The sequence below is a fragment of the Ochotona curzoniae genome, unplaced genomic scaffold (genome assembly GCF_017591425.1).
Source record: "Ochotona curzoniae isolate NIBS_2020 unplaced genomic scaffold, NIBS_Ocur_1.0 contig_1031, whole genome shotgun sequence".
Classification (NCBI taxonomy): Eukaryota; Metazoa; Chordata; class Mammalia; order Lagomorpha; family Ochotonidae; genus Ochotona; species Ochotona curzoniae.
The window spans coordinates 605,650-633,472 of record NW_024464927.1 but is presented as its reverse complement, the minus strand read 5'-3'; the positions used below and the strand labels follow the sequence as shown (position 1 = coordinate 633,472).

The following is a 27,823-nucleotide window of genomic DNA, read 5'->3' as shown; positions in this document are numbered from 1 at the left end:
GGAGCCGCGCAGCTCCCGCCCGCCCGAGGAGAGCGGCAGGCCGCTCGAGTCTAGACTCGGGGGACGGGGCAGCGGGGCGCTATGGTGGAGCCTGGGACGACCGTGTCGCCCCGGGGGGAGCTGAGCCGGGCCGCCATGCCCCTCCCCCACTTGGGCGCCTAAGGCGAGAACCGTTTGAAGGAAGGCGCATGCGCACGAGACAAAAGTTGCAAACCGCCGAGGCTCGGTTCGGATGCGCGGGAAAGCGCAGGCGCCTGAAAAATAACTGGAATTAAGGAAGGGCGCCCCAGCTCAGAACGCATGCGTGAGACAATTGGCCAGCCAGAGGCGGGGCCACGCATGGCTTTACGCATGCGCTGGACGGCCGTGTGACGCAAAGGGGCGGTGTGGACTAGCCAGAGGCATGCGCAGAAGGTGCTGCCCGGGCTTTATTTAGGTTGCGCAGGCGCTCGCTGGCCATTTCTTCTCCACGCCGAGGTCTTGTGTGGGTGAGTTCGGCTCTGTGGCTCCCCGGCTCGCCAGCCCCGAGGATGCGGCTTTTTGCGCCCGGTGCTGTTTCCTGGGCCTCTGGCGAGCCCTGGGGAGCGGGGTGCAGCCCCGGGCCGCCTCCGGTGCCGCGGCCGGCCGGCCTTCGCGGGCTCGCGTCGCCGGGGCCTGCGGGCCGCAGCCGCTCTATTGTGTGAGATGTCGGAGGAGGCGGAGCGGAAGCGGCCGCCGCCATTTCCTCGGCTGCAGCTGGCGGCCCGCCAGGTCCCCGCGGCTCGGGCCCCCGCGCGGGGCACGGGGCCTTGCGGGGCCCCCCGGCCGGCGGGCGGTGTGCGGGCCGCCGGAGGCCCCGCCCGGGGCGCTGAGCCGCTGCTCCCGCCTTGCAGGCTGCGTGCACGCCGGCATCCGCGAGGAGACGATGATGTTGGGCACCGAGGGCGGCGAGGGCTTCGTGGTGAAGGTGCGCGGCCTACCCTGGTCCTGCTCGGCCGACGAGGTGCAGCGGTTCTTCTCCGGTGAGTGCGCGGCGCGGGCTGTGCGGGCGGGCGGGGCCGGGCGCCCCCAGCGCGGCACGCACAGCCGCAGCCTCGGGGGCGCCCGGCCCCGCGCCCTGCAGCAGTAAGTCCGCCCTCTGCTCGGGAGGTGGCCGCTGCGGGAATCGGTCGTTTGCAGTGTGCTAGCGATGGTGTCTGGTCGTGGTACTCCTGTGGGAAGGCGTTCCGCGCCGGAAAGTTCGAGATGAAACATGCTAATTTCGGTCATCCTAATACGGACTTGGTCATCGAAGTCCTCCTGATGGAGTTGACCCTGAAGCCCAGGAAGGTTTTCTTATTGCTGTAGCTTTTTTATTTTTCTTGCATGTGTCGGTTTCTGGAATACTTAATGCTAGATTGTCCTTGTTCCCATTATTAGTGTGGGATTAGACTGATGAAGTTGTGTTTGGAAGAAATTTAACAGACTTTTGGAAAGACTTGTAGTATTGGCAATCTGAACTGAGTGTTGGTTGCGGAAATCGACCCGTAAAACAAGAGCCGAGTTCGCTGGAAGCCACCTTGCAGGGGGGAAGACTGGGTTTGGGTTCAGCTGCTCTACCTGGATCATTTTAAGTTGATAACATTGAGCCCTTTTCGGGTGAGTATTGGATTTGAATGAGAAATTGTCGTGGTAGCTACTGATGAGAGGTAAAAGCAACAAATGTCCCAGGTCGAAACTCCAGTGTATGTTCAAAGAGCCATGAACTCTAAGTTCAGGTTTGTTCAATGTTCTGAGACCTTCGGCATGATTTAAAAATCATGAGAAATGAGCACTTACATGCTAAACTAGTGAAGTGCTTTGCGTTGCTGTGCTCGATTGGAATGTCGTTCAAGCAATGAGAGACCCAGGAGTTGGTAGTGTGTTGATAATTGTATTTGCGTCTGCTTGAGGTTAGTGGTAGTAAGACTAGAAATTTCATGTATATCGCCCAGAGGTAGTTTTAGGTTTTAAATTCTGTATTAACGGTTGTTTTCTTTTCAGACTGCAAAATTCAAAATGGGACTCAAGGTATTCGATTCATCTACACCAGAGAAGGCAGACCCAGTGGCGAGGCTTTTGTTGAACTTGAATCAGAAGATGAAGTCAAATTGGCCCTGAAAAAAGACAGAGAAACTATGGGACACAGATATGTTGAAGGTTTGATTCATGTTGCCCTAGTAAAAGTAAATAAGATATTAAACTTGGAGGTCTTACCTTGTTCTGAATTTTAGGTATTTGACCGCATGGAAATGGTCTTCTAAGGGAGTGTATGGCGGCTCTTCCTAGCTTATCTAAACACCCAGGAAGTCTGGAATTTGTTTTCTGGCTTTCCAAAAGTGACTAATTCTAAGCACCTCTTTCAGTATTCAAGTCAAACAACGTTGAAATGGATTGGGTGTTGAAGCATACTGGTCCAAATAGTCCCGACACGGCCAATGATGGCTTTGTACGGCTTAGAGGACTCCCTTTTGGATGTAGCAAGGAGGAAATTGTTCAGTTCTTCTCAGGTATGTAGTCCTGTTTGTTGCTGGGCAGTGAGTTTTGGTTAGCTTCTTGTAATATGACTTAACCTAGACCTAAGTTGAGTAGTGTAGATACACTGATGAAATAAGTTGAAGTATAAGCTGATGAGTAACTTTTCTTCCTGGAGACCTTCAAATAGTTTAAGCCCATCTTAAAGGTGGAAATTAAGTACTTCCCAATGCTAACTCTGCTTGGGTGAATTGTCTTGTAGCTGTAGTTCATGGTAGATGTTCGAGGGTTGTCCTCAACAGCTGAACCTGTTTTCCTCACATTTTGCTGTTCAGCAAAGTACTTAAAGGGAAAGGTAAGATATCTTAACAGTAGATGAGTGTGAGTTAGATGATAATTAGTTGCAGGTCTTTGATTTAAGAGACAATGTGGATACTAGAACCACAAATGCTTCGAAAGGTCTGATTCTCTATGCAGAAGATTGTTAGAAAGCAATTTGGTTTGACCAACCTGTTAATAAACTGTAGGTGAGAGTAGATTAAATGCCTGCAATCTCAGTAGCTGAAATACAGTGTTTTTTGTTTTGGGCCTAAAGTATTTGAATGTTTTTATGCTGAAGACCTGGTTAGGATTGCATGTTTAGTAGAATGCTAGATTGTTTTAAATGCTGTTATTAATATTGATATGGTAAACTGGAATTTTTAAAAAGAAATCCTTTCATGGTTTAGTGGAGTATGTGTTGAAATTTTGATTATTAGAATGTGTCAAGTCCTGATATTTTGAGAACTTGAAATCAAGTCTGTTTTGTTTTATCTAAATTGGTGAAAATTGAATGCTATCTGTCAACGTTAAATATGAACATAATTTCATATCTTCTAGGAAAGTGCTTTAAATCCTTTTTGTAAGCTTGGGAATGTATCCACGGAAAGGATTTTTCATAGACGGATTTTCCAGAAGTGATCATACTGCTTAGATCCTAAGAGTGCATGACTGTGCTGCGTAGATCAGTTGTTTTGTTGAAAGTTTAGATTGTGTGTTTGTCAATTACATAACTTAAGTAATGATTCAAGTTTTATATGAAATGTTTTTTAAATGTGTACAATTTTTAAACTTTGAAGTTCCAATAACTTAAAACATTGAACTTAGAAACTGAGGTAAAAGATGTCTTTTGAATTTACTAAAAACTGTTGTTGTTTAATGCTTGAAACTTTATTAAGTTCTTATATAATTCTCAACATTGAATGCTTAGTTAATTGTTGGAGTTCTTAATGCATCCTATGGTCAGCAAGTTTTTTTTTTGTTTTGTTTTGTTTTTGTTTCTTTTGTAACATTGTGCCATGGGTTGTGTTAAGAATTTATACTTTGTAATCATGGAACTTCATATTATTGCAATGCATATTTTAAAAAGTACTTGTTGAAAACATGCCGTTCGCCTAAAGTTAAATTCTGGTTTATTTAAAGCTATAAGAACAAATCATTTCTGGGCTTGTGATGTTAATATTGCCCCCCTACTGGGGTTATTTGTCCTTGGGTTGAAGGGTTGGAAATCGTGCCAAATGGGATAACATTGCCGGTGGACTTCCAGGGGAGGAGTACGGGGGAGGCCTTCGTGCAGTTTGCTTCACAGGAAATAGCTGAAAAGGCTCTAAAGAAACACAAGGAAAGAATAGGGCACAGGTGGGGATGGATGGTTGGTTGGATATGTCACTTTTCTTATGGTAAACACTTAAATCCATATTCTCTCTGCTTAAAAGGAAATTGATCTATTTTATAGTCTCCATGAATTGATATTTACTAAAATTCTCAAACTTTGTACATCAGATTCCTGTATTGCATTAAATCTAAAAAATCTAAACATTAGGCTTTAAAATTCTCCCCTGTGAAATTGGTCTAATTTAAAATTTTGTGACTTGGCCCTGCTAAATGGAGTTGAGAGACTATGGCTTTAAACAATGTGATGCAAACCTGACTTAAGCTGTAATAACACCCATCTAGTAAATTAATATTACCATAAGAAAATGTGATAATTTCTGATCTTGTTTTTAAAGTTGAAATGCAACAAACTTTTCTTGCTGTATAAATATTCTGCATACATTAATAAGCATAGCTTTCAAGAAATTGTCACAAAAGGTTTTATTCTCTTTGCTTGTGACTATTTTTCATTGAAGCATGCGCTTACCTATGCTGATTCCTACTAAAAGCATAGGCTGGGGTATTGATTGGCAAAAAGAAATGTGTAGTGTGGGCTAGACTGTTGGTGGAGGCTGGCTTTTTAGCCCACTTGCTATACATGCTGCCAATGGATGTGCGATTTGAAATGTTGAAAGTTGAGTGGAATTCTTTCCCTCCGATAAACATTGATTTACAGCACTCCTCTCTACCCTTAAGGTTGAGCTCTGCCTCAGGGGAGTGGGTTTGTTTTTCTATAAATTTTATGTTAAATAATGAGTGAATTTCTGGTCATTGCCTATGCATACGTAAGAAATCTGGCTTTAATTACTGGTCAGTTTCATGGCTATGACTAGATTATACTGTTTTGTTTTTTGTATAATTAAATAAATCTGTATGAAATGAGCTAATGTTTTCTTCTCCCCTTCCCCTCCCCCATGGACAATGCTGTAGGTATATTGAAATCTTTAAGAGCAGTCGTGCTGAAGTTAGAACACACTATGATCCCCCTCGGAAGCTCATGGCCATGCAGCGGCCAGGCCCCTATGACAGGCCTGGGGCTGGCAGAGGTTATAACAGCCTTGGCAGAGGGGCTGGGTTTGAGCGGATGAGACGCGGTGCTTACGGCGGAGGTATGTGCTGTGAGGCCCATGGAGCTGGGTGGTGGTGGACTTGTGTTCTCCCTGACTGATGGCACTTTACTTGTCTTTCAGGGTATGGAGGCTATGATGATTACAATGGCTATAATGATGGCTATGGATTTGGGTCAGATAGATTTGGAAGAGGTAAGGTAAGAATTGAATTTCTGAGCTGCAGGGTGTTTACACTCTTGTCCATCAAGACCTCAATTACTGTTTTTCAGGAATGTCTGACCACAGATATGGGGATGGTGGCTCCACATTCCAGAGCACCACAGGGCACTGTGTGCATATGCGGGGATTGCCTTACAGAGCAACTGAGAATGACATTTATAATGTAAGTGTAAGATGAACTAAAGGATTGTGTAGTATAAAAATATGGGACTAAGGCAACACTATTTTAAACTTAAGGTTTTATTGGTTACATTAGCAAATTGATTATTGGAAATATTTTTCCTTTTAGTTTTTCTCACCCCTCAACCCTGTGAGAGTACACATTGAAATTGGTCCTGATGGCAGAGTAACTGGTGAAGCAGATGTTGAGTTTGCAACTCATGAGGATGCTGTGGCAGCTATGTCGAAAGACAAAGCAAATATGCGTAAGTGTGTCTTAAATATGCAGCTCTAACATGGCTGTGAGATAAGCATTTACTTAGAAGGAGTAATAAAAATGAGAAATTTAATGGATAGTTCAACAAATGTGTTCAAGGGTGGTGGGTTTTTAATACTGTGAAGTTTGTCACACATGAAGCATTTACATTATTGGCAATTAAAGGCTAATTTTTGAAACTTGTTCCGATATAAATCTGCCTAAGATAAAACAATTGCTAGAGGTTTTTACCAAAAAGTGTTTGGCAATTCAGATGTACTTGTTTTAAAAAGCCGATTTTTCTTTTGCCAACAAAATTTTCAAACTTTTGTTCTTTGTCATTTCAGAACACAGATATGTAGAACTCTTCTTGAATTCTACAGCGGGAGCAAGCGGTGGTGCATACGGTAGCCAAATGCTAGGAGGCATGGGTTTGTGTAAATATCACTTTAGTGTCCTTTTTTAAAGCTAACCTTGTATGCCTTTTCTCTCATTTCAGAACACAGATATGTAGAACTCTTCTTGAATTCTACAGCAGGAGCAAGCGGTGGTGCTTATGGTAGCCAAATGATGGGAGGCATGGGCTTGTGTAAATATCGTTAGTTTTTTTAAAAACCAAAACATTTATATCTGTATAAGTCAATTGTAAGTTTAGTTAATCTATATTATGAATTTCGCATAATAATGTTTGCTTAACACTTTACTTTAGCCAAGAATGCAGTTTATTGATTGAATGGAATTTGTGTTTGGCTTAATTAATTAGTACTTAAATGCTGATGAATTAACACTGCTTAGGCTGTATAATTCAAATTAGGTTTAAGTATTATGGGGGAGGGGACCAAAGAATGAGACTAGTTAAATATCTAAATCCAAATACAAATATTGTATAAATGTTAAATATTTAAATCTGAATACTTGGTCAGAATATGATTAAATAACTTAATTTGTTGCACATAATTAGGTGTTCAGTGATAAATATGTATGATATACCTTAGGTAATAGTAATCTGAGGGAGAAACCTAGCTAAATCCAGTTTATCAGTTTTCATAAGATCTTCACAAAATGCCTCTACTTGAGAATTGTGGATTTAGTCCTGCTGATGTGTATTAATGTTAGTCATTTTAGTTTTATAAATACTTGACTGTCTCAAGAATGAAAATGGAGCTTGGTTATAGGTGATAGATGGAAGCAGAGTGATCAGTAAGAGCAAGACTGGAATCATAGATAATAGAAAATCATGCGTAAGGAATGAGGTTCTAACGTTCTCTCAAATTAACAGCAAACCAGTCCAGTTATGGTGGCCCGGCCAGCCAGCAGCTGAGTGGAGGTTACGGAGGGGGCTATGGTGGCCAGAGCAGCATGAGTGGCTACGGTAAGCCTGGTTTCTTGTTACATTCTTAGAAAAAGTCTTAGGCAGGTTTCTTTAGTTGGGAAAGTGCAGGCTCCTTTTTGGTGAAATTTGGGTGTTATTCATAAAATGCTTTTAATTTTATTGGTAACAATTAATGATTGTTTCTGAAAATTAAGCTTATCATTGGGAGGGGGAAATACTATGTGAGTTAAACACTAGTCATTGCAACTTTGGATTACTGTCGAGCCAGAAAACATCTGCCTCCGTTTATTGAAGTTGTTGACTTTTTTTGTCATTTTGTTAGCATTAAATCAATTTTTGATGGAGGAAGAATTTTAAATAGTAGCATGGTGGTTGGGTTCAAGACCGTATTTACTAGTTAACCTAGAAATTGGTTTTATTTATTAATTACTTTTCAATTGGTCTAAAGAATGGTGATTTTGGTATTATAGTCTTACCCTACAAAATCCTTTTGCAGACCAAGTTTTACAGGAAAACTCCAGTGATTTTCAATCAAACATTGCATAGGTAAATATTTTCTCAAAAAATATAATTTAAATTCCCAGTAGCAAATCCTAATGTTGTAATGATACCTCCCATAGCAGTCAATGGCTCTGACTTAACTCCATGGAGGCTGCCATTTTGGGCACAGTGAGTTGCCATTAGTCCAACTTTGTTGTCTCACTTCCTGCCCACCATGAGTAGGAAAAGCAAGACTTCCCCTGTGCTCCCTCTTCATACATACCATTCAATGGTCACCAGGTGAATGTTTATGTAAAAATTTTTTTTAAAAAAAATGCCTTGTTTAGCTTTCAAACATCGTCAAGTAATGTTGCAATTTTTGAAAAACACTAGTTTTCCTTTAAACTTAATTCTCCATGTCGATCCTGAAGAATCCATGTAAATGGTAGCACAAGAATCTGGCAAGTTGGTACTGCAGAGAAAAGGGGTTAAACAAAGAGACTTGTTTGGAGTCTGGATTCCCCTACTGGACAGCAGCCATTTACACTCGTATACCTTTTACACTTTTTCTTGGAATGCAATATTTTATTTGACTGATTGCCTTACAGTTCTCCTAACTTGCCAAATTGCTCTCTTTGCAGGTAGCCAAGGAACAGTGAACAGCAGCTACTACAGTAGTGGAAGCCGTGCATCCGTGGGCGTGAACGGAATGGGAGGGATGTCTGGCATGTCCAGTATGAGTGGTGGATGGGGAATGTAATTGATCCTGACCACTAACTCTTGGTCAGCTTTTTTAAAAGGAAAAATACAACTTCAGTTTAACAGTTTCTGCAACACTAGCTTGTGAATTATGCTTATTTTGTAAGTGGAAATCAAGATTGTTTTGAAGACAAGGTTCACTATTTTTGAACATGAGTCATCTGGAATGTAACAGCTAAGCTAGCTATGTAACTGTTAAAGTAACTTTCAGCTTTTCTCAAGTTAGTTATATTGTAGGGTGTACTTCAGCAGTAAATGTATTTAGGTTAAAGCAGTTGAATTATGTTAAATGTTGCTCTTATACCATATTACATCAGACATTGGATGCATGTTGAAGGACATGCTTTTTTTGTAAAACTAGGAGCTGTGTCTACAATAAAAAGTGAAACATTTGGCATGTTTGTTAATTCTAGTTTCATTTAATAACCTGTAAGGCACGTAAGTTTTAAGCTTTTCTAAGTTAACCAAAAATTTGAGACGCAATACCAGTACTTTAGGGTTTTGGTCTTGGTGTTTGAAGTTCTGAGGCCTTGATTTAAATTTTTCATTGTATTGTGATTTCCTTTTAGGTGTATTGCGCCAAGTGAAACTTGTCAAATAAATCTTCCTTAAAAAAACTGCACATTGTGCTTCAGTGGGCTGTTTGTTGGTGCTCTCCTCTGTGTGGGGCTGTGGCAGAGGCTCTGCAGCGGAGGCTGAGCTATAGGTGCTTCCGACTTCTTCCAGTGCAACCCCAGGTAACTGGCGTGTGGAAGGGTGGTCTGTTCCCTGACTGCCTGTAGCTGGCTCAGCACTTGAGCCAAGCCAGGGTTGATGGCCAGTTCCTCTGTTCCATGGCCTGCACGTTCAAGAAGAGGCTTTTAGGTGTGCCAGGCATGCCCACAGGCTGTTGGCTAGAAATTGAGCTGGCTTTATGTTGAGCTGTATAAGGAGCTTTGGAAGCATTACCTACATAACTCCTTAGGTGATAAGTCTGAACAATTGTGAGATAGGTCATGAGGCTGGAAGTCCAGTGACACTGCTTAGGCAGGATCATGCTACAATTTCTTAATTATTTTTTTTATAAAGATTTATTTTTATTATTTTTTTATTGGAAAGGCGGATATACAGAGAGGAGAGACAGAGAGGAAGATCTTCCGGCCCATGATTCACTCCCCAAGTGAGCGCAACGGGTCGATACTATGCGGATCCGAAGCCAGGAGCCTCTTCCGGGTCTCCCACGCGGGCGCAGGTTCCCAAAGCTTTGGGCTGTCCTCGACTGCTTTCCCAGGCCACAGGCAGGGAGCTGGAAGGGAAGCGGGGCTGCCGGGATTAGAACCGGCGCCCATATGGGATCCCGGGCGTGCAAGGAGAGGACCTTTAACCACTTGTGCCACCGCGCTGGGCCCTCTTAATTATTTTTTAATAATCTTAGTTAATGGGTACAAAAGGGTCAAGAGCTACAGGGTGAAAGTGGGTAATGCCATTGTCTCCACACTAATATTTTCCCCTGTATCTGGGGTTAGGGGAGTAACAAAGGGAAAAGTCCCACCCAACCTCCCACCCATCCCAGATCCCCAACAGGAGGCACACTCTGAGGGTCCTGCTCAAGCAGTTTTGATAGTTCATCAGTTCTGGGTTGCTGCCAATCTTGCAGTTCCAATCGCAATGAAACCTATTCAGAGTCCACTGGCTGACAGTCTCTTGATGGTTGGGGTTCCAAGAGCAGCAGTTCAGTTGGAGGGATCTCCAAAGAAACTTCACCTGAGGTGATCCCAGACCTGATTCTTGAGGAGTTTGCTAGTTCAGACTTGAACGCTGTCACACCAATCAGCTTACGCACATGCTGGTCATTGCGATTGCTGGGTCTGTTCTCTTTCCAGCCCTGTCTTCCTCATGAACCAACGGGTGTTGTAGTCCAGCTCGATCCTGCCCACTTCATACTTGGTCCTCATGCAAACCAGTTGGAGCTGCAGCCTAGTCGGGGTAACTCCCTATGAGCTCTACCCTGGTTCCCATGCTTGTCACTTATGTACCGCAGACTTGTTCAGTCTGTCCCACATCCCACTTAGCTCTCGCACATGTCAATGAGCATTGAACCCTAGTTCAACCCAACCAGCCCTATTACCCAGCCCATACACCTGGCAGGTGCCTTTCTGTCTAACCACCCCTACCCCTGTCCTGGTTTTTGTGCTGTCCAGTGAGTGGTAACCCAAGAGGGAGGTCCCCACTATCTCCCTACTAGGCCACTCCCAGATTATGCACTCTCCAGGTGGGTCTGGCATTTGACTTGACAGAATTAGCTCTCAGTGCCAGCCTCTGCTGCAGCAAAGCCCAACCAGCCCTCGCCCACTAATTTTTGCTTGCACCAGTGGGAACAGCCCAACCTGGCCTTTCCCTGATGTAGCTCACATGAGGCCCGCAGGTGTTAACAGCCCCGCCTAGTCTGGTCTGCCCCCATGCCGACTCTTTCCAATTGAAGTAGTTATCCAGCAGGGGAGCGCACATGTCCCTGTCGGCTTTGCCTCCTCTCCCTGATGATCACATGTGCTGTTTCTATTCTAGGTTTTTTGTTTGTTTGCTAGTTTACTTTGAGGGGTTTCTGGAGTGATCCTGATGGTCACTGAGAGAGAGTGGGGACCCAAGGTCGGCACCAGGCAAGAACCAGAGAAAGCTCCTCTCCCTAGTCCTGAAGCAAGTTTACTGTTTGGTTCTGTGGACTGCTCAGTGCTCCTGGTTGTGGTTCCGATGACCTTGGATCCTGCAAAGCGGGGTATGGGCTTCTTCCATCCCATGTGGGAGATCCAAATGGAGGTGGGTGACCTCAGAGTTCTCGGCCTCCGAAGGCACTCCTATTCCCCGCGCTCTCCTTGGTGGTTGGGATGTAGTCCTCGGAGCTCGCACTATAGTCCTTGGTGAGGATCTAGGAGTCTTCAGGGTTGGGATACAAGCCTCCTCCTGTCTGCCTGCTCCACTCTCCCCCTAAACAAAATTTGACCTGTGGTGAGATTTTTCTTAAGGTAGTTGGATGGGCAGAATTGGTTCTTCATCCAGTGTTTGTACACCTGGAAAGTGAGTGAGGACTGGCTGCAGCTCAACCAAGGTCTGGACTGGATCGGGGAGGGTGCTAGAGCAGTGTTTCCAAGCTTCATGCTGCCTCTGAAATCTGATCAGGAATTGGGATGTGTTGCTAAGACTTAGGACACCTCTGTCCTGTACTACACTTGGGGATGTCCTGTTGGAAATGGATCAAGTATGAAGATTCCTTTTTTAAGATTTATTTTATTGGAAAGGCAGATATACAGGGAGGAGGAGAGACAAAGAGGAAGATCTTCTGTCTGATGATTCACTCCCCAAGTGGCTGCGACCACAACAGCCAGCCAGTGCTGTGCCAATCCGAAGCCAGGAACCAGGAACTTCTTTCTAGGTCTCCCACGTGGGTGCAGGGTCCCAAGGCCTTGGGCTGTCCTCAACTGCTTTCCCAGGCCACAAGCAGGGAGTTGGATGGGAAGTGGAGCTGCCGGGATTAGAACCAGCACCCATGTGGAATCCTGGTGCGTTCAAGGCAAGGACCTTAACCATTACGTTATTGCGCCAGGCCCTGAAGACTCTAGGTAGAGGTACGATGTGGGATCAAGTCTAAAATGAAAGCAGAACTCTGGGTTGTTGTCAGGATGTTGGAGCCCAGTAAAACGCAAGAACCAGCATTTTTACCTAGAGCTTGTTTAAAATCTGGCCTTAGTTGACAGTCTGCATTTTTGTTTTTTATTGGAGGAGCAGATTTCCCATCTCTGAGCACCCAAACGGCAAGTGTTGGGCCAGGCCAAGGCCAGGAGCCTAGACCTCTGTCTGGGTCTCCCATGTACGTGTGCCTTCCAGGAAGATGCTCCAGGATGTGGCTTCTCCCTGCCCTGGTTATGAGTGTTTGGGAAGCACTACCTTAAGATGACACCTTCTCAGGTTGAGTGGTGTGCCACCAGGGTAGTCTACGCATGTTTTAGATTCTGAGAAGTTACATCGACACTGAGCCAAGTACCTAATGTTGATTGGCTTTACTGGGCACTTCATGGGTGCCAGGAACAGCAGTAGGAGGTTGATGACAAGAGGCGTTAGGTGAAAGCTCAAGTGTATAGTGGAGTGGCTTGCCTGGGGAGTCACACCTGCAAAGTGCAGCTGGATTGTCCTGTTGCTGACAGCTGTTTGGTGGAAGGAAAGAGGGCCATTTTGCTGCAATGTGTTCAGCTGCTAGGGCTTAAAAACTCCCAGTTTATCGGATTTGGGAGCTAGGCAGACATAGTGTAGAAGCCTGGTGGCAGTTTTGGCTGATCCACTGCCTACTAATGCACCAGGAAAGCAGCTCCACTGCTTGGGGCCTCTTACAGTTTAGGCTTGGGTCAGCCGCAGCTATTGTGGCCGTTTAGGAAGTGAACTAGTGGATGGCCCCAAGTTCTAGGCCCTAACCTTGCTATTACCGAACCATAGAACAGGTTTGGGAATAAATGCACTCCGCTGAGAGCATAGCACAGATGTTAACCGCACTGATCCCTGGTTGGGTCAGAAGCACTGAGGGCAGGGCCCTGGACAGACGGCAGGCACCAGCCAAGAAAGAAAGATGCAGGGGTCACTGTCATTCCATCAGGATGCTGTAGGTTACCTGCCCCTACAGTGGAAGCAAGTGTGAGCACACGCTGGGGTCCTCCTCTAGCCACATAGCATTCCACAATGCCTTTGAAATTAAAAATGGGTTTTCTACAGGAAGCTCCCCATGTACCATAGTGCAGGAATACATAGCCATTGTATCTCTTATTTGATGGTGATTGATGAAATAGGTTTGTGTCAGATGAAGTTGGCTAACAATGTTTTGAACATGTTTAGGGTTAATTGTAAAGGACATGTCCCCCCCCCTTTTTTTTTCTTTTAAGATTTATTTTACTGGAAAGGCAGATCAGATTTACAGACATTCATGCTATTTGCTGTTCACTCTCCACATGGCCAGAATAGCTGGAGCTGTACTGAACAAAAGCTAGGAGCCTCCACGCTGGGTGTAGGACATTTCCCAGGTCACCAGCAAGGGAGCTGGATGGCAAGTGCTGGGCTTGTTTTTTCTTTGCAGATTCATTCCCTGAAAGCCAGGAGCCTTCCATGTAGGTGGCAGGGGACCAAGTACTGCAGCCATCACTGCTGCCTGTGTGTGTGCAGCAGTAGGAAGCAGGATTGGAGCCGAGGAGCCAGGGCTTGAACCAGGCACACTGAGGCAGCTCAGCCTGATGTTCCACAGTGCCTGCCCTTCTGTCCAGGGCCTTTACCCTTGATGGACTATTAGGGATTGCCCTGAGATCTCAGACCCCCAAGACCCTGCTGTTGGGAGGGCTTGTTGGCACTTGTGAAGATGACTCAAGTTCATTTCCTATGCATCAGAGTGAAAAATAAAGGATTTTATTACACCCTCCTCACTTAGACCCTCAGCCCCGCACCCCTGCAATGTGGTCTAAAGCACTGCGCACAAACTCAAAGGTGGGCCAGGAGAAGAGAAATTGGCACAACTGCTGCAACAATTGTGATTAATTCTTGGAGAAGTGAAAAATGACAGCAAAATCATTCCATTTGAACCAAAACCAGCGATATATCCAGGATGATGAAAGAGCTGAGAACCCAGAGGAGTTACTTCCACAGGCGGCAGACAGACACACAGCTTCCAGTCCTGGCATGATGGGCCCTTTAGCCTGGAGGTCCACACCTGGGCAGTGCTGCTGAGGCTGCCTATTACCCAGGAGGGTGGTCAGGAGGTGGTGGAAGAGCAGCGCTGCAGGAGCAGGGTGTGGCAGCTGTCGCACACGCGCACTGGCTTGGGGTAGGAGGGCAGGGCCAACTCATTGCTAGAGCAGCTGCTGCAGAAGATGTGGCCACAGTTGCGACAGTGATGCTAGAGTGGGAGAGAGGTAGTCACGGCAAGCCTAACCTGCTGGGTGCCCCCTCGCTCAACCTCATGCGTGGTGCATTACTAGTTCATTGCCAGGGTTGCCTTGCCAGTGGGGTATGGGCTTACTAGGTTTCCTCTCTGTATAGCCTGTGCTGGCACATGAAGAGCCTGGTTCCCTCTAACTGTGTGAGGCTGGGGTTCCCTGCTGGCCCAACTATCTCAGGCTGTATAAATAGGGCTGCCAGATGTCAGCCATCGAACATTACAAATGCAGATACTACTGCTCTGCACTGTGGAGCTGGACTGTTCATGGCAACAGCTGCCCAACCTCTGGGAGACGCTGGGCACAGACACAATGGCAAAGGCAGCCATAGGGCTGCTGGGAGGGCTCAACCTATCACAAGCACTGGCAAGCAGGTAGGAGAATCCTGGCTTCCTCTTCCACAGAGGGTGGGTGGGCATTCTGCTTCTTCTTAGTGATCCCGGGGCTTTGTGCTGAGCCCTGCCCATCTGGCTTTATCACACCTAGTCTGCCCTGGAACAAAAGGCAGGTGGGCCCAGGATTTCCTGGTCTCAGAGCCTGAAGGCAGGCCACAGATGAAGGGGCAGATGAGCCCAGTGGCAAGTACCCTGCCAAAGTTAGCAGTAGACTACCTGACTGGCTGCTCCCTAGGTGGTTTTTACTCCCACTTGACAGATTTCATAGTTCGCATGCAGATTATTCTCGTGTGACAGGAAGTCTGCACAAAAATAGGTCTAACTTCCAAGGAACCTGCAGGTCCCTGGAAGGGCTGAGACTGCTGGGACCATTGTATGCTGGCCCCACCCCTGCATACCTTTCTTCGAGAAATGGAGAACTCCTTTTCACACTGCTTACAGTGTGTTGCTTCGTCATCCTTCAGCCACGTGTGGCCCTGTGGAGAAGACAGGCCTCAGCAATTCCCCTTTGTGGCCCATCCCGAGGACAGTGGCCAGCAAGAATTGAGGGGACCTGCACCTCGTGTGCAGCCCACCCCTCTTCTGCTGGCCCAGAGGCACATGGGTGTTTGACACAAGTTCTACATAAGTTTTCCTCAGGCAGCGTACCCAAGGTGCCTCTCCTAACATCCGTGCCATGGGGTTTCTCCTCACTCACTAGTGCCTGGATATTTCCCTACAGCTCTGCAGTCTACCCATGGGATGGTTCCCGTGGGCTCTACAATTGACTGCCTCTGACCTGCTATGTGCTTGAGCATGGTCAAGCCCCGGGGTGGGAGCCCTACCATGGGTGGGGAGGGCAGGAGTCTTCCTGCTCTAAGGGGCCTGTGTTGGGCACTGACCTACAGAGTGGCCTGCGTAGCCTGCCCTGGGATGGGGCTTGGCAGCTCAGAATGTCTCCTAGCAAGGGGTGTCAAGGGGCTAACCTATAACCTACCCAGGATACATATATGTCTGTTCTAATCCTAACCCCAACCCTAACCCTTTTTTTTTTTTTTTTACCCAGGAATACTGTCCTTTTTGAACAGTCCAGAAGCCTGGTACCAACTCAGGGTTCCAATTAGTATTTTTCAGAAAGGGTTCATGACACAACAGGGGGTGGTCTTTCTTTAGCTCCTTGCTTGGATAAAGAATCTTCCCTGCTACCCTGTGCTGAATTATTCAGGAGACCCATCAACTCCTGGCCTATTTACAGACTACAGCTGATGGCAGAGGAACTGGAAATGAAAACTGAAGCCTGGGCATTGCCTTGCCACTTGCTGGGTCAGCCAGGAACCTCTATGCTGGGATACCTGCACCTGCCAGTAGCACTGATGCCAACTCCAGTACCTTCAGGGCTTTGTTTACTTCCTTGATGTCTTCCATCTTCAGCTTGGATCTAAAATAATAATAATAAGAAGAATAAAAACCATTTCATAGCCGTGGAAAAAAGCTGAAGGACTCTGCCCGGCTAACCCAGTGACTCGGAGCTGGGTGAGGGTTGGGGAGGGCTGGTGAGGGAGAAGAGTACCCTGGGGTGAGGTGTCACACACCACACCTGGTCACAGGGTCACCTTGTTGCATTAACTCATATGGCCAATGAATCTGGGGCTGAGTCTGGGGAAGGAATCTGGCCAGGGAAAACCACACTTTGCTTGCAAGCATTGAAGAAGACTGAAATGGTTGCAATACTCCAAAAACAGAATGGGCAGGTGTTTGGCCCAGCAGTTAAGACACCTGTGTCCCATGTGGGATGGAGTGCTTGGGCTCTGACTTCCTGTGAATGCAGACTCAGGAGGCAGAGGTGGTGGTTCATTTGGGTTCCCGCCCCGCGGAGACCTGGATTGAGTTCCCAGCTCCCAACTTTGACTTGGCCCAGCCATTGCAGGCATTGGGGGAGTGAACAAATGGATGAAAGTGCTCTTTGTCTCTGCCTCTTCAGTAATAAACACAAACACAACAGAGTGACTTCTTGGAAGCACAAGTTTCTGGCTTTTCCAGGCAATCTTCCCGGGCTGGGACCTGGACTGACCCTGGAGCACAGGAGCATCTTCAGGCTCACAGGGCAGAGCGGGCTGGCCTTGCTCCAGTCTCGTTAGAGCAAGTACAGGTTTCCACTGTGTGCCTGACACAGGCTTGAGCTCAAGTGGGGAGTGGCCGTCAGCACCTTTCCTAGAAGCTGAGCTTAGTCCAACCCCTAGATTAGGTGTCAACATGGCAGGCCCCTAGCTGACATACATCACCAAGGGAAGGCAGGAAAACAGCCTCACAGCATCCAGAAATATGCTGTGGCCTTGGTGAATTCCAAACAGGCAGTGCCTTCCCTCTCCTCCCAGCCACTCAGATGGGCATACTTGGGAAACCAGGTCAGGATGGTGACTGAAAACATAGTAACTCTGTGGGAAACATAAAGAACTCAAATGTCCCCAAGGTAGATGCTGGGACACAGCACAGGGGATGGGGAGCCATGCTTTCCCTTCTTTGTCACCTGGCATGTGATTGCAGGAAGAGGAAAATGGGAACAGACCATATGGGAACCACACGGGTGACCCTACCTGGGCATTAAGCACATGGCCCTGTGTGTCACAGACCTTCACTGATGGGGCATGGGCTGCGAGGTAGAGCTGGGTCAGGCAGCAGCACCCGAAGTCACCCACTACAGTGGGCCCGCATGTGCTCTGCCCTGCTGCCGGGCCAGCGTTGAGGATGGAGGTGAGGGACATGCACTCAGCACGGCTGGCCGCACCTTTGTGGCCAGCTGCGGACCAGCCTCTGGCTCCTGGCTGCCTTGCTTTCTTCATCTCTTTGAAAGGGGGAGTGACAAAAGGATGGTACTCTCCCCAAAGGCCAGGAGTCTGGGACTCCATTCAGGTCTCCGAGGGGCGTGGGTGACAGGGGCTCAAGCTCTTCCATCACCTGTTGCATGGGAAACCAGGTCAGAAGTGAAGCAGCTGGGACTTGGATCAAGCACTTGTCTATGGGGGAAGGGATGTGTTCCAAGTATAGATAGGAACTGTAGCTGCGCCCTAGGGCCTGCCCCTTGGTCTGGTTCTGCTTCATGTTGATAGGGCTCCTGGCAGGGGAGCAGGCCCAGAGCAGCGGGGCAAGCACCTGGCTGAGGGTAGCAGGTGGGGCTCAGGAAACCCTGAGCAGCCACGGTCCTCAAATTCTCCTTCCTGACAGCAGACCTGGCAATCTCCCACATCGGAAACATCTGTGGATACTAAGTTGGGGTGGCTTCAGCGTCTTCTCTCGCTGGTCCCCCTCTGTGGCCTCTTTTGGCCCTGCCCTACATGCTGAGCCTAGGTGGCACAGGTCACAGAGCCTCCTCAGGTTGTTATGCTTGTACAGGATTCAGGGAGCAAGGAGTCAGACAGGTGGGGCCTTTGATGGATGTTCCTGGGCCCCCAATGGATTCTGAGTTGTCTGAGAGGCAAGCATGGGGGTGGAGGAGGAGACAGATTCCTCGTGGCTTCCCATGGCTGCAGCCAGCTGAGATTATTCCCAAGCAAAAAAAGCTCTGCACCCTTTGAGTTGTAAGATGAGCCAGTCTAGGCCACAGTGGGCCAGGGCTTGGAGTGTAAGGGTGAGGGCAGCTGCCAAGGCCAAAGGCAGTAGAACGAGCAAGGTGCACTCTTCCCACCATGCAATGGAAACAAAGCCTGGTAGGCAGGTGGGCTAGGCTCAGCAGAGTGAAGCTCTTGTACGTGGCCCCACTGTGGGCTGGCCAAGTGACCCTGACACCACTCATTTGTTCCCTTCAGAACCCAGATAAGTAAAGGAATGTGAAAGTTCCATCCCCCACCAAAAAACTGTGCTGAATGATTAACAGGCAGCAACTAACACCCTTATTGGCTGGACAAGTTCTGGGCCCACCCTGAGGCCTGCCTTGCTGGGAGTTCACTGCAGACAGCTGGTTAGTCCCCCTTCTAGAAATATCTGGCCCCTTGATGATGAGGCAGCACATGTGTGCAACGTGCCCCTGGGACAGGGCGCGGGGAAAGGCTAACACACAAGGGACAGAGGAGGGAGTCTGGGCTCTTACTGGCTGAGGTGCAGTCCCATTTCCTGGAGGGCTTGCTCTTGCTCTTCACAGATCTTCTGCAACTCGGCCTTCTCATCCTGGAGCCCCCGCAGCTCCTACAGGGAACAAACCGGGCACTTGGCGTCAAGTCACCAGCCCTGCTTCGCCTCTTAGTGAGCACCAGCAAGCAGAGCAACAAGCAGATCAGGATGCTTTGAGGGCAAAAAGCAGAGTTGTTGAATGAAGGCCATCTTCGGCCCAAACTGCTTCCCACTGCCTCTGATTCAGGCCATCTGCCGGGAATGGGAGAGGGACGGCACCTTGTGACATGGTTCTGGCGCAGTAAATGGTCCTCCTCACAGCAAGCAGGTCTTCACCTGTCTGAGCTTTTACTGAAACAAGGCATTTTAAAAACGACAACTCTTAAAAACACACAAAATAAGGGCCCGGCGGCATGGCCTAGCGGCTAAAGTCCTCGCCTTGAACGCCCTGTGATCCCATATGGGCGCCGGTTCTAATCCCGGCTGCTCCACTTCCCATTCAGCTCCCTGCTTGTGGCCTGGGAAAGCAGTCCAGGATGGCTCAAAGCCTTGGGACCCTACACCCACGTGGGAGAGCTGGAAGAGGTTCCTGGTTCCTGGCTTCGGATTGGCACAGAACCGGCCGTTGCGCTCACTTGGGGAGTGAATCATTAGAAGGAAGATCTTCCTCTCTGTCTCTCTTCCTCTATGTATATCTGACTGTAATAAAAATAAATAAATCTTTAAAAAGAAAGAAAAGCACACAAAATAAGATGAACCTTCCACAAAATTTCAAGCAGCAGCAGCAGTGAAAGCTAGCTTGAGAGATGACTTTCTGATCAGCATGGAAAAAGCTGTTTTCGCAAAGGGCTAGACAGAAGTTCTTGAGAGTACACAGGCAAGCATGATGAAGGCCACACCCTGGGACTGTGCTCACAGCCTGAGAGTGGCTGGACTGTCAGGTTCATGAGACCCAGGGACGGGCCTGGGGACAGGACTCATGGGGGGCTGGCAGTGCTGATAACCATGCATCACTGGGGGCTGGTGCACCCTGTGACAGGCTGGCATGGCTCCCTGAAGGTCCAGAAAGGAACTTGGGGTCTCCAAGCCCCCTTGGGGGAACATCAGACAGGCTTAGCCCTAAAGATCCCGTTCACACACAGGCTCCCACAACCACTGGTGATGCCTGGTGAAGGTACATTAGACAGTTTTTTTTTTTCTGCTTTGTTTGGCTGGTAGAGTGGGATCATTCGGGACTCCAAGGAGCTATTACTTCGCAGTGGAACAGAGGTGCACTCCACACAGGCTGGCTTCTCTGAGCCCTCTCCTGCTTGCCTAAGAGCTCCGAGGGTACCTCACAAAGCCCATCCCCTCATGGCGGTTCCATCTTCTAGCAGACACTGCTGTGGGGGTGACTCAGGAGAATAGCAGTGTATTGTGTGTACCTCTGTGAAAAAACTAACTAAAAGTTGGGTTTTAGATATTTTAACCGTAAAGAACTGTTAATGTCTAGAGATTTACCCTGATACTATAGAATGTATTCATAGACCAAAGAATTGTATCATTCCTCATAAATACCCACAATTGTTTATGTCTGTGAAAATTAAGAGAACACACTGTGCAGTGGTGTCCATTATTACTGTGTTCAGTGCTGCTGCCTGACATGTGCCCAGGAAACAGGGATGTGGGCTCTCTGCCTTGGCAACGTCTGGGTGCAGAGGGTGCTGAACCCCTGGGGACAGCCGAGGCAGCCACCGTGAGCAGCTCACAGGCAGCAGTGGCCTGGCCAGGCCCAAGTGCCCTTGGGAGGTCTGGCACCATGAGCACATGGGTACCCCATCAGCACACCCTAGGTCTTAACTCGCTGAGACTTGGAACCCCGTCAGGCCTTTAAATGAGATGGAGCCTCCAGAGCATGAGGCAGCACTGGTAGGAGTTGGGGTAAGGGTGGGCATCTGCACTTTCCTGCCTTGTAAATATCTGAGACACTAGGCACACAGGAGCTGCTGCTTGTCTGCTAGGTGATGTCCCTGGCCAGCAGCTTCCTGTCATGCTCACAACTACCCAGAAGCTCCCTGAGTGTCCCATGCCCCCTCTGTGCCCCTCCTGCTTCACAGAGGCCTCCTTCTTGCCGTATGCCCAGGTTCCCAGCAGCTGCTCGGCATCTCCCAGGCTTTCATGGAGTGACAGTGGGCTGTCTTCCTTCACCTGTGACAGAGGCTGCGGGCTGGCCTGGAGACTCACTCCAGGAGCTGCCTGCTAAGGGCTGTGCCTCTCACCTTTTTCAGTCCTTCCACTTGCTGCAGCTCTGTGCGGAGCAGTGAGCAGGTGTCCTTCTCTTGCTGCAGTTCTCGCTGCAGGGCTTGCCTTTGTTCTTTCTCTGATTTCAGCTCTTTCTCCAGACTGGAGCTGTCTCACCAAAACGAACAGCGTTAGTGTCAGTGGGAGACTGCCATGCAAGAGCCACAATCCACCACAGTGTATGGGGCATGGGGAACCCTCCCACCCTGGCCACTGACGTGATACTGCCAGGGGCCCTTGGCACCATCCTGAGGTATCACTGCTGCGAAGGGGCCCCTGACGGTGCCCCTCTGCCTGGCACCTGTGCCCTTTCTAGCACATGCCTTACAGCATGAGTCCCAAGGGCCAAGGCCCTGAGCTACTGCCTTTTGTGTTGGCCGCGCTGCCTACCATTGCTCGTGCAGCTGGGAGAGTTGCAGTTGCAGGGCGCCCACCCGGCTGCCTAGTTCCTGCTGCAGCTTGCGGCTCCGCTCTTCAGCACCCCGTCTTGCCTGGTCCGAGAGATACAACCTAGACGGCGGGGAGGAGAAAAACCCTGCTCAGTGTACCTTCTCCTTGCACATCAGGAAACATCTGGAACCAAACCTGTTCCCAGGGATGTTGGGGGAAAACTCCAGAGTCCAATTTCAGTCCTTTTTTTTTTTTTTCCAGATTTGTTTATTTTTATTGGAAAGGCAGATATACAGAGAAGAGGAGAGAAAGAGAGGAAGATCTTCTGTCCAATGGTTCACTCCCCAAGTGACTGCAACAGCTGGAGCTGAGCCAATCCGAAGCCAGGATCCAGGAGCTCTTCCGGGTTTCCCATGCGGGTGCAGGGTCCCAAGACTTTGGGCCGTCCTCGATTGCTTTCCCAGGAAGCCAGATGGGAAGCAGGGCCTCCAGGATTAGAACCGGTACCCATATGGGATCCTTGGCGTGCAAGGAGAGGACTTTAACCACTACGCAATTGTGCTGGGCCCAACTTCAGTCTTTCTAACATGACAAACATACCTGTGTTTTCAGTATAATTATGTCACATATATGTCTCAAGTAGTTCTTGGAATATACACATAATATGAAACATACACTTATTGTTTACCTGAATTCCAATTTCCCTTCGTGTCCCATTTTACTCATTAATCCTCACAATCTAATTTTTGTGATATATTTTTTGTTGGGTTAAACTGATTTGATATATTTTTTGTTGGGTTAAACTGATTTGAGAACGGGCCTAGCGTGACAGCGCAGTGGTTAAAGTCCTCGCCTTGAATGTGCTGGGATCCCATATGGGCGCCGGTTCTAATCCTGGCAGACCTGCTTCCCATCCAGCTCCCTGCTTGTGGCCTGGGAAAGCAGTCGAGGACAGCCCAAAGCCTTGGGACCCTGCATCCATGTGGGAGACCCAGAAAAAAGTTCCTGGCTCCTAGCTTCAAATCAGCACAGCACTGGCTGTTGCGGTCACTTGGGGAGTGAATCATCAGATAGATCTTCCTCTCTGTCTCTCCTCCCTTCTGTACATCTGCCTTTCCAATACAAATAAATAAATCTTAAAAAAAAATGATTTGAGAATAAGTAGAGTGAAGCTGACTGCTGTGGGAGAATGGCTCCCTGGTTTTACACACAGATGCAGCACCATCACACTCAGGTGAAGCACAGCCCCCAAGCCCTCCAGTGCTTGCCAGTGCTTGCCAGTGCTGCCACCCACTGCATTCAGCTAACACTGCTGTGTTCTGAGTCTGTCTTCTTGGGAAGCTCACATCAGTGGAAGCTGCTAGAAGCTGGCTTCCTCCTAGGAGAGCATCCTGGGTTTGGCAGCTGGTTCCTGCAGGGGAGGAGCTGTGCCTCAGCAGGAGGCCCTTCCAGATCTGGGCTACTGTGAAGGTAGCTGTGGCACAGTTCTGGGTGTTGCTTGGTGGAATGTTTTCTTCCACCTGGTAGAAAGCAGGCGCACCGCTGCAGGGTTAGGCTATGTGCTATGACCATCTGCCCCGGGGCTGCTGCCTTGGAGCCCAGGCTGCCAGGCACTGCCTCTGGCACCACCTCCTAGCCACTATATACTCACAGCAGTACTCATGTCGTCTTTAAGGAAATCACAAACCAGCTGGGGCAGCCAATGTGGTCTCATGGTATCCCAGTTAGATGCCTGCAGTCCCCCAGGAGGAGCAGAGGGCTTCGGCCACTTCACACAAAACCAAACAAGGCCACTTTGGTAGATGTGCACGGGAGCTTGTAATATCTTATTTATTTCAAAGAGAGATGAAGCAGAGGCTGGGAAATCAGTCTACATTTCCCACACGGGCAGCAGGGATTGAAGCACTTGCCTCAGCAGCTGCTCACAGGGTGCTGTTAGCAGAGAGCTGGAATGCAGGGCAGAGGCGTGGTTGCAATCCAGAAACAGCCCGGCAGGCACACGGCCCATGGGTACCACAGCCAGCCCTACTTGTCACGACGGCCGCGGGAGTGCCTCTCCTGGCTAGCGATGCTGCCTGTTCTTCCACGGGCTTGGTTACTAACTGTGGGTCCTCTCGGAGAAAAGTGAGCTCAAGTTGCAAATGATCTTTTAAAAAAGATTTATTTATCTATTGACTTTATTGGAAAGCCAGATGTACAAAGAGGAGGAGAGACAGAGAGGAAGATCTTTCATCTGATGATTACTCCCCAGGTGGCTGCAATGGCCGGAAATGAGCCCATCTGAAGCCAGGAACCTCTTCCAGGTCTCTCATGTGGGTGCAGGGTCCCAAGGCTTAAGGCTGTTCTAGACTGTTTTTCCAGGCCACAAACAAGGAGCAGGATGGGAAGCTGGGCTGCGGGGACATGAACCTACGCCCATATGGGATTCTGGCACATGCAAGGCGAGAGGACTTTAGCCACTAGGCTACCGCGCAGGGCCCAAGTCACACAGCCCACTTGTAAAGTGGACTGTTTGTCTATACTGCTGACCTTGAAGGTTCTTTATATATTATTGATTCACATTTTTATCAGATATGGATCTGCAAATATTCAAGTTTATAACATGCCTTTAAATTTGTATAACTGTATCTTCCTTCCTTTAAAAAAAATTGAATATAACATATTTTCAAGGATTAGGACTCACAGATGAGGTCATTAGGGATTGAAAGTCAGTCTCTGGGCCCGGCGCGGTGGCGCAGTGGTTAAGGTCCTCGCCTTGCACGCCCGGGATCCTATATGGGCGCCGGTTCTAATCCCGGCAGCCCTGCTTCCCATCCAGCTCCCTGCCTGTGGCTCGGGAAGGCAGTTGAGGGCGGTCCAAAGCTTTGGGACCCTGCACCCGCGTGGGAGACCCGGACGAGGCTCCTGGCTTCGGATTGGCTCAGCTCCGGCCGTTGCAGCCGCCTGGGGAGTGAATCATCAGATGGTAGATCTTCCTCTCTGTCTCTCCTCTCTGTATATCCGCCTTTCCAGTAAAAATAAAATAAATCTTTAAAAAAAAAAAAATTCAGTCTTGGGTTTACTTATCCTAAACTGTTTGGGATTATTAAGCAGTGTTAGGAGAGGGCCTCATCTGGACTGAGCAGAGCAGATTGGAGTTCAAATAAGCAGAAGGCAGTGTTAACTGAGTCAGAACAAGAGCCTGTGTGACGCCTGTAAGCGAATCAACTTCTGAAATGGTTCTAAGAGAAAGTTAATTCAGTCTTCAGTCATTCTGGCTGCTTTTTAAAAAAGCCTTTGAATGAGCGTTAAGTACAGAAAGAAACGAGGCTGCTGGAACTCAATCCTTAGGATAAAGTGCCGTTCGAGGTGACATGATAATGAACCCTACCTACAAATGGCTGCTAAGTATGTGACCAATATCACACAAGTTAATGGAAACTGCAAACCTGCCTACTGAAAACGTTCCATGTCAGTGTCACGGTGGCTTTCTGCAGAGCTGCTTTCCTTCATGAGCCTCTTTTTCTTTCTTTTTTTTTTGAGTCTTCTGTCTCCATTTTTATTTTTAAATATTTATTTTTATTTTATTTGGAAGGTGGTGAGACAGAGACAGACAGACAGACATACATCTCTTTTCTGCTGGTTTACTCCCCAAATGCCTGCAAAGGCCAGGGCTTGGGCAGGCCAACACCAGGAGCTTAGAACTCCTTCTGGGAGCACCCGGCACAGTAGTCTTGCTGCTAAAGTCCTTGCCTTGCATGCCTAGAATCCTATACGGGTGCAGGTTCACATCCAGGCAGCCCTGCTTCCCATCCAGCTCCCTGCTTGTGGCCTAGGAAAGCAGCCGAGGACAGCCCAAAGCCTTGGGTGCCTGCACCTGCGTTGGAGACCCAGAAGAGGCTCCTAGCTCCTAGCTTTGGATTGGTACAGCTCCAGCCATTGCAGCTGTTTGGGGAGTGAATCAATGGAAGAAGATCTTCCCTCTGTTTCTCCTCCTTTCTGTATCTGATTTTCCAATAAAAATGAAATAAATCTTTATAAACAAAACAAAGCAAAACTTCTGGGTCTTCCCAGGGGTCACAGGGCCTCCTGTGCTGGGGTCACCTGCTGCCTCCTTAGTTCAACCCGGGCTGAGTCAGGCTGAAGCCAGGAGGCAGGAGCTCTATCTGCTTCTCCCATGTGGCTGGCAGACCCCAAGCATGGGAGGATGACCAGCTGCCTTCCAGGGTATACCTTGGTAGGAAGCCGACTACTGGAAGTGGAGGACTGTGACTTGAATCAGGTTCTTGGGCATCCTGAGCCATGTCTTAGCTGCTGTGCAAAGCATCCACAATCCCTCAAAACAAGTTTTAAATTTTTTGATAAAGTTACAACCTTGTCCCCTTAAGATAATACTTAAGATCTAACATAACATGATGAAGACTCTGTTTTCTTCTAAAAGTTTTAATTTTTAAGCTTTACATTTAAATTTATGACACAGGGTTGGTGCTGTAAGTAGCCTAAACCTCTACTTGTAGAACTGGCATCCTATATGGGCACCAGTTCTTATCCTGCTGCTCCACTTTAAATCTTAGCTCCCAGCTTTTGGCCTGGGAAAGTAGTGGAGGATGGCCCAAGCCCTTAGGCTCCTGCACCCATATGGGTGACCCAGAGTAAACTCCTGGCTATAGATCTGCTCAGAGCTGGCCTTTGTGGCCATTTGGGAATGAACCAGTGGATGGAAGATTTCTGTCTCCCCTCACTCTGAAATCTTCCAAGCAAAAATAAATAAATCCTTAAAAAAAATAGTTAATGAGCCCGGTGCAGTAGCCCAGCAGCTAAAGTCCTCGCCTTGCATGCACCAGAATCCTATATGGGTGCCGGTTCTAATCCTAGAAGCCCTGCTTCCCATCCAGCTCCCTGCTTGTGGCCTGGGGAAGCAGTCCAGGGCGACCCAAAGCTTTGGGACTTTGCAGCCGAGTGGGAGACCAGGAAGTAGCTCCTGATTCCTGGCTTCGGATCTGCTTGGCTCAGCACCATCCGTTGAGGCCACTTAGGGAGTGAACCGGTGGACAGAAGATCTTCCTCTTTGTCTCTCCTCTTTTCTGGATACCTGACTTTCCAACAAAAATAAAATCTTTAAAAATGCACTGCATTGGTGGCTCTGTGGGTCTATTTCTGGACTCTGTTCTGACCCCCTGTGACCTGGCATTTACATGTGCAGGGGAGATACGTGTTGTGGCAACAGTGCAGTAACCCAGTGCTTGGGATGCCCCCAACCCTTATCAGAGTGCCTGGTTGGATCCAGCTTCCTGGCTACTGTGCATAAGAGGTGGCAGATGACAGTGGAGTGCCCGGGATCCTGCACTGACGAGGGACGGTGGACTACTGGGGCTCCTGACCCATGGGAGAACCCAGAGTGCCCGGGCTCATGCACTGACAAGGGACGGCTGAGTGCCCGGGCTCCTGCACTGACGAGGGATGGCAGGGTGCCTGGGCTCCCGACCACGAGGGATGGCTGAGTGCCCCTGCCCCTGACTCGTGAGGGACGACTGAGTGCCCGGGATCCTGCACTGACGAGGGACGGCGGGGTGCCTGGGCTCCCGACCACGAGGGATGGCTGAGTGCCCCTGCCCCTGACTCGTGAGGGACGACTGAGTGCCCGGGATCCTGCACTGACGAGGGACGGCGGGGTGCCTGGGCTCCCGACCACGAGGGATGGCTGAGTGCCCCTGCCCCTGACTCGTGAGGGACAGCTGAGGTTCCGGGCTCCTGCACTGATGTGGGAGACAAGGATGGAGGTCTGGCCTCCTGGCTTCAACCTGGCTCCACCGTGGCCAGTGAAGGCATTTGGGGAGTGAAATGGTGGGTGGAAGAGCTCTCTCCCTCTCTCTGATATTACCTTCCAAATAAATAAAATAAACTTTTTAAAAAAGCAAAATGACAGGCCAAGCAGTTTCCACCCCATGAGAGGCTGATTAACTGAATTCATGGCCAGGTGAGGCCCTTAGTCTTTGCTAAGACATCTTTACTTACTCTTTTTTCCCCTTTAAAAGATTTACTGGGAAGAGAAAGCAACAGAGAGTGTGACGAGGCAGAAAGAGATCTTCCACCTGCTGGTTTACTCCCTTTAGGAGGTGCGTGTAACAGCCAGGTCTGGGACAGGCTGAAGCTAGCAGCCAGAACTTCACTCTGGTCTCCTCTGTGGGCTGCAGTGGCCCAGGCATTTCGGCTGTCATCTGTTTCCTTCCCAGGAGCAATATCAGGGATCTAAGCTCAAACTGGAGTAACTGGGGCTCCAGTTGGCACCCTAATACAGAAGGCTGGCATTATAA

General features: G+C 48.6%; 3 protein-coding genes across 11 annotated transcripts in view; 2 read left to right on the top strand and 1 right to left on the bottom strand.

Moving 5' to 3' along the window:
* Positions 1-27,823, top strand: part of LOC121164484 (MRN complex-interacting protein-like) — an 813,414-nt gene that overhangs the window by 219,243 nt on the left and 566,348 nt on the right. The gene's annotated exons all lie outside the window — the stretch shown is intronic.
* On the top strand, positions 453-9,062 carry LOC121164431 (heterogeneous nuclear ribonucleoprotein H). 9 transcript variants are annotated; one of them, XM_040992561.1, is made up of 14 exons: positions 453-488; positions 873-1,001; positions 2,002-2,157; positions 2,364-2,507; positions 4,011-4,149; positions 5,095-5,273; positions 5,355-5,426; positions 5,483-5,616; positions 5,743-5,878; positions 6,216-6,275; positions 6,368-6,427; positions 7,148-7,240; positions 7,698-7,747; positions 8,323-9,062. In XM_040992561.1, the coding sequence occupies exons 2-13, from the start codon at positions 905-907 to the stop codon at positions 7,745-7,747; spliced, it is 1,320 nt and encodes a 439-aa protein (XP_040848495.1). In that variant the 5' UTR covers positions 453-488; positions 873-904; the 3' UTR covers positions 8,323-9,062. The 9 variants fall into 9 exon arrangements, with proteins under 9 accessions (XP_040848495.1, XP_040848486.1, XP_040848517.1 ...); XM_040992552.1 differs by having other exon boundaries at positions 6,368-6,457; XM_040992583.1 differs by lacking the exon at positions 6,216-6,275 and having other exon boundaries at positions 6,368-6,457.
* Positions 13,834-27,823, bottom strand: part of LOC121164343 (RUN and FYVE domain-containing protein 1) — a 42,791-nt gene continuing 28,801 nt past the window's right edge. The window contains exons 13-18 of the mRNA XM_040992476.1: positions 21,531-21,650; positions 21,119-21,248; positions 18,841-18,935; positions 16,146-16,194; positions 15,176-15,253; positions 13,834-14,342 (exon numbers count right to left, since the gene is read on the bottom strand). Of these exons, the coding sequence (XP_040848410.1) occupies positions 14,199-14,342; positions 15,176-15,253; positions 16,146-16,194; positions 18,841-18,935; positions 21,119-21,248; positions 21,531-21,650 (616 nt within the window). The 3' untranslated portion in view covers positions 13,834-14,198. The remainder of the gene's footprint in view (positions 14,343-15,175; positions 15,254-16,145; positions 16,195-18,840; positions 18,936-21,118; positions 21,249-21,530; positions 21,651-27,823) is intronic.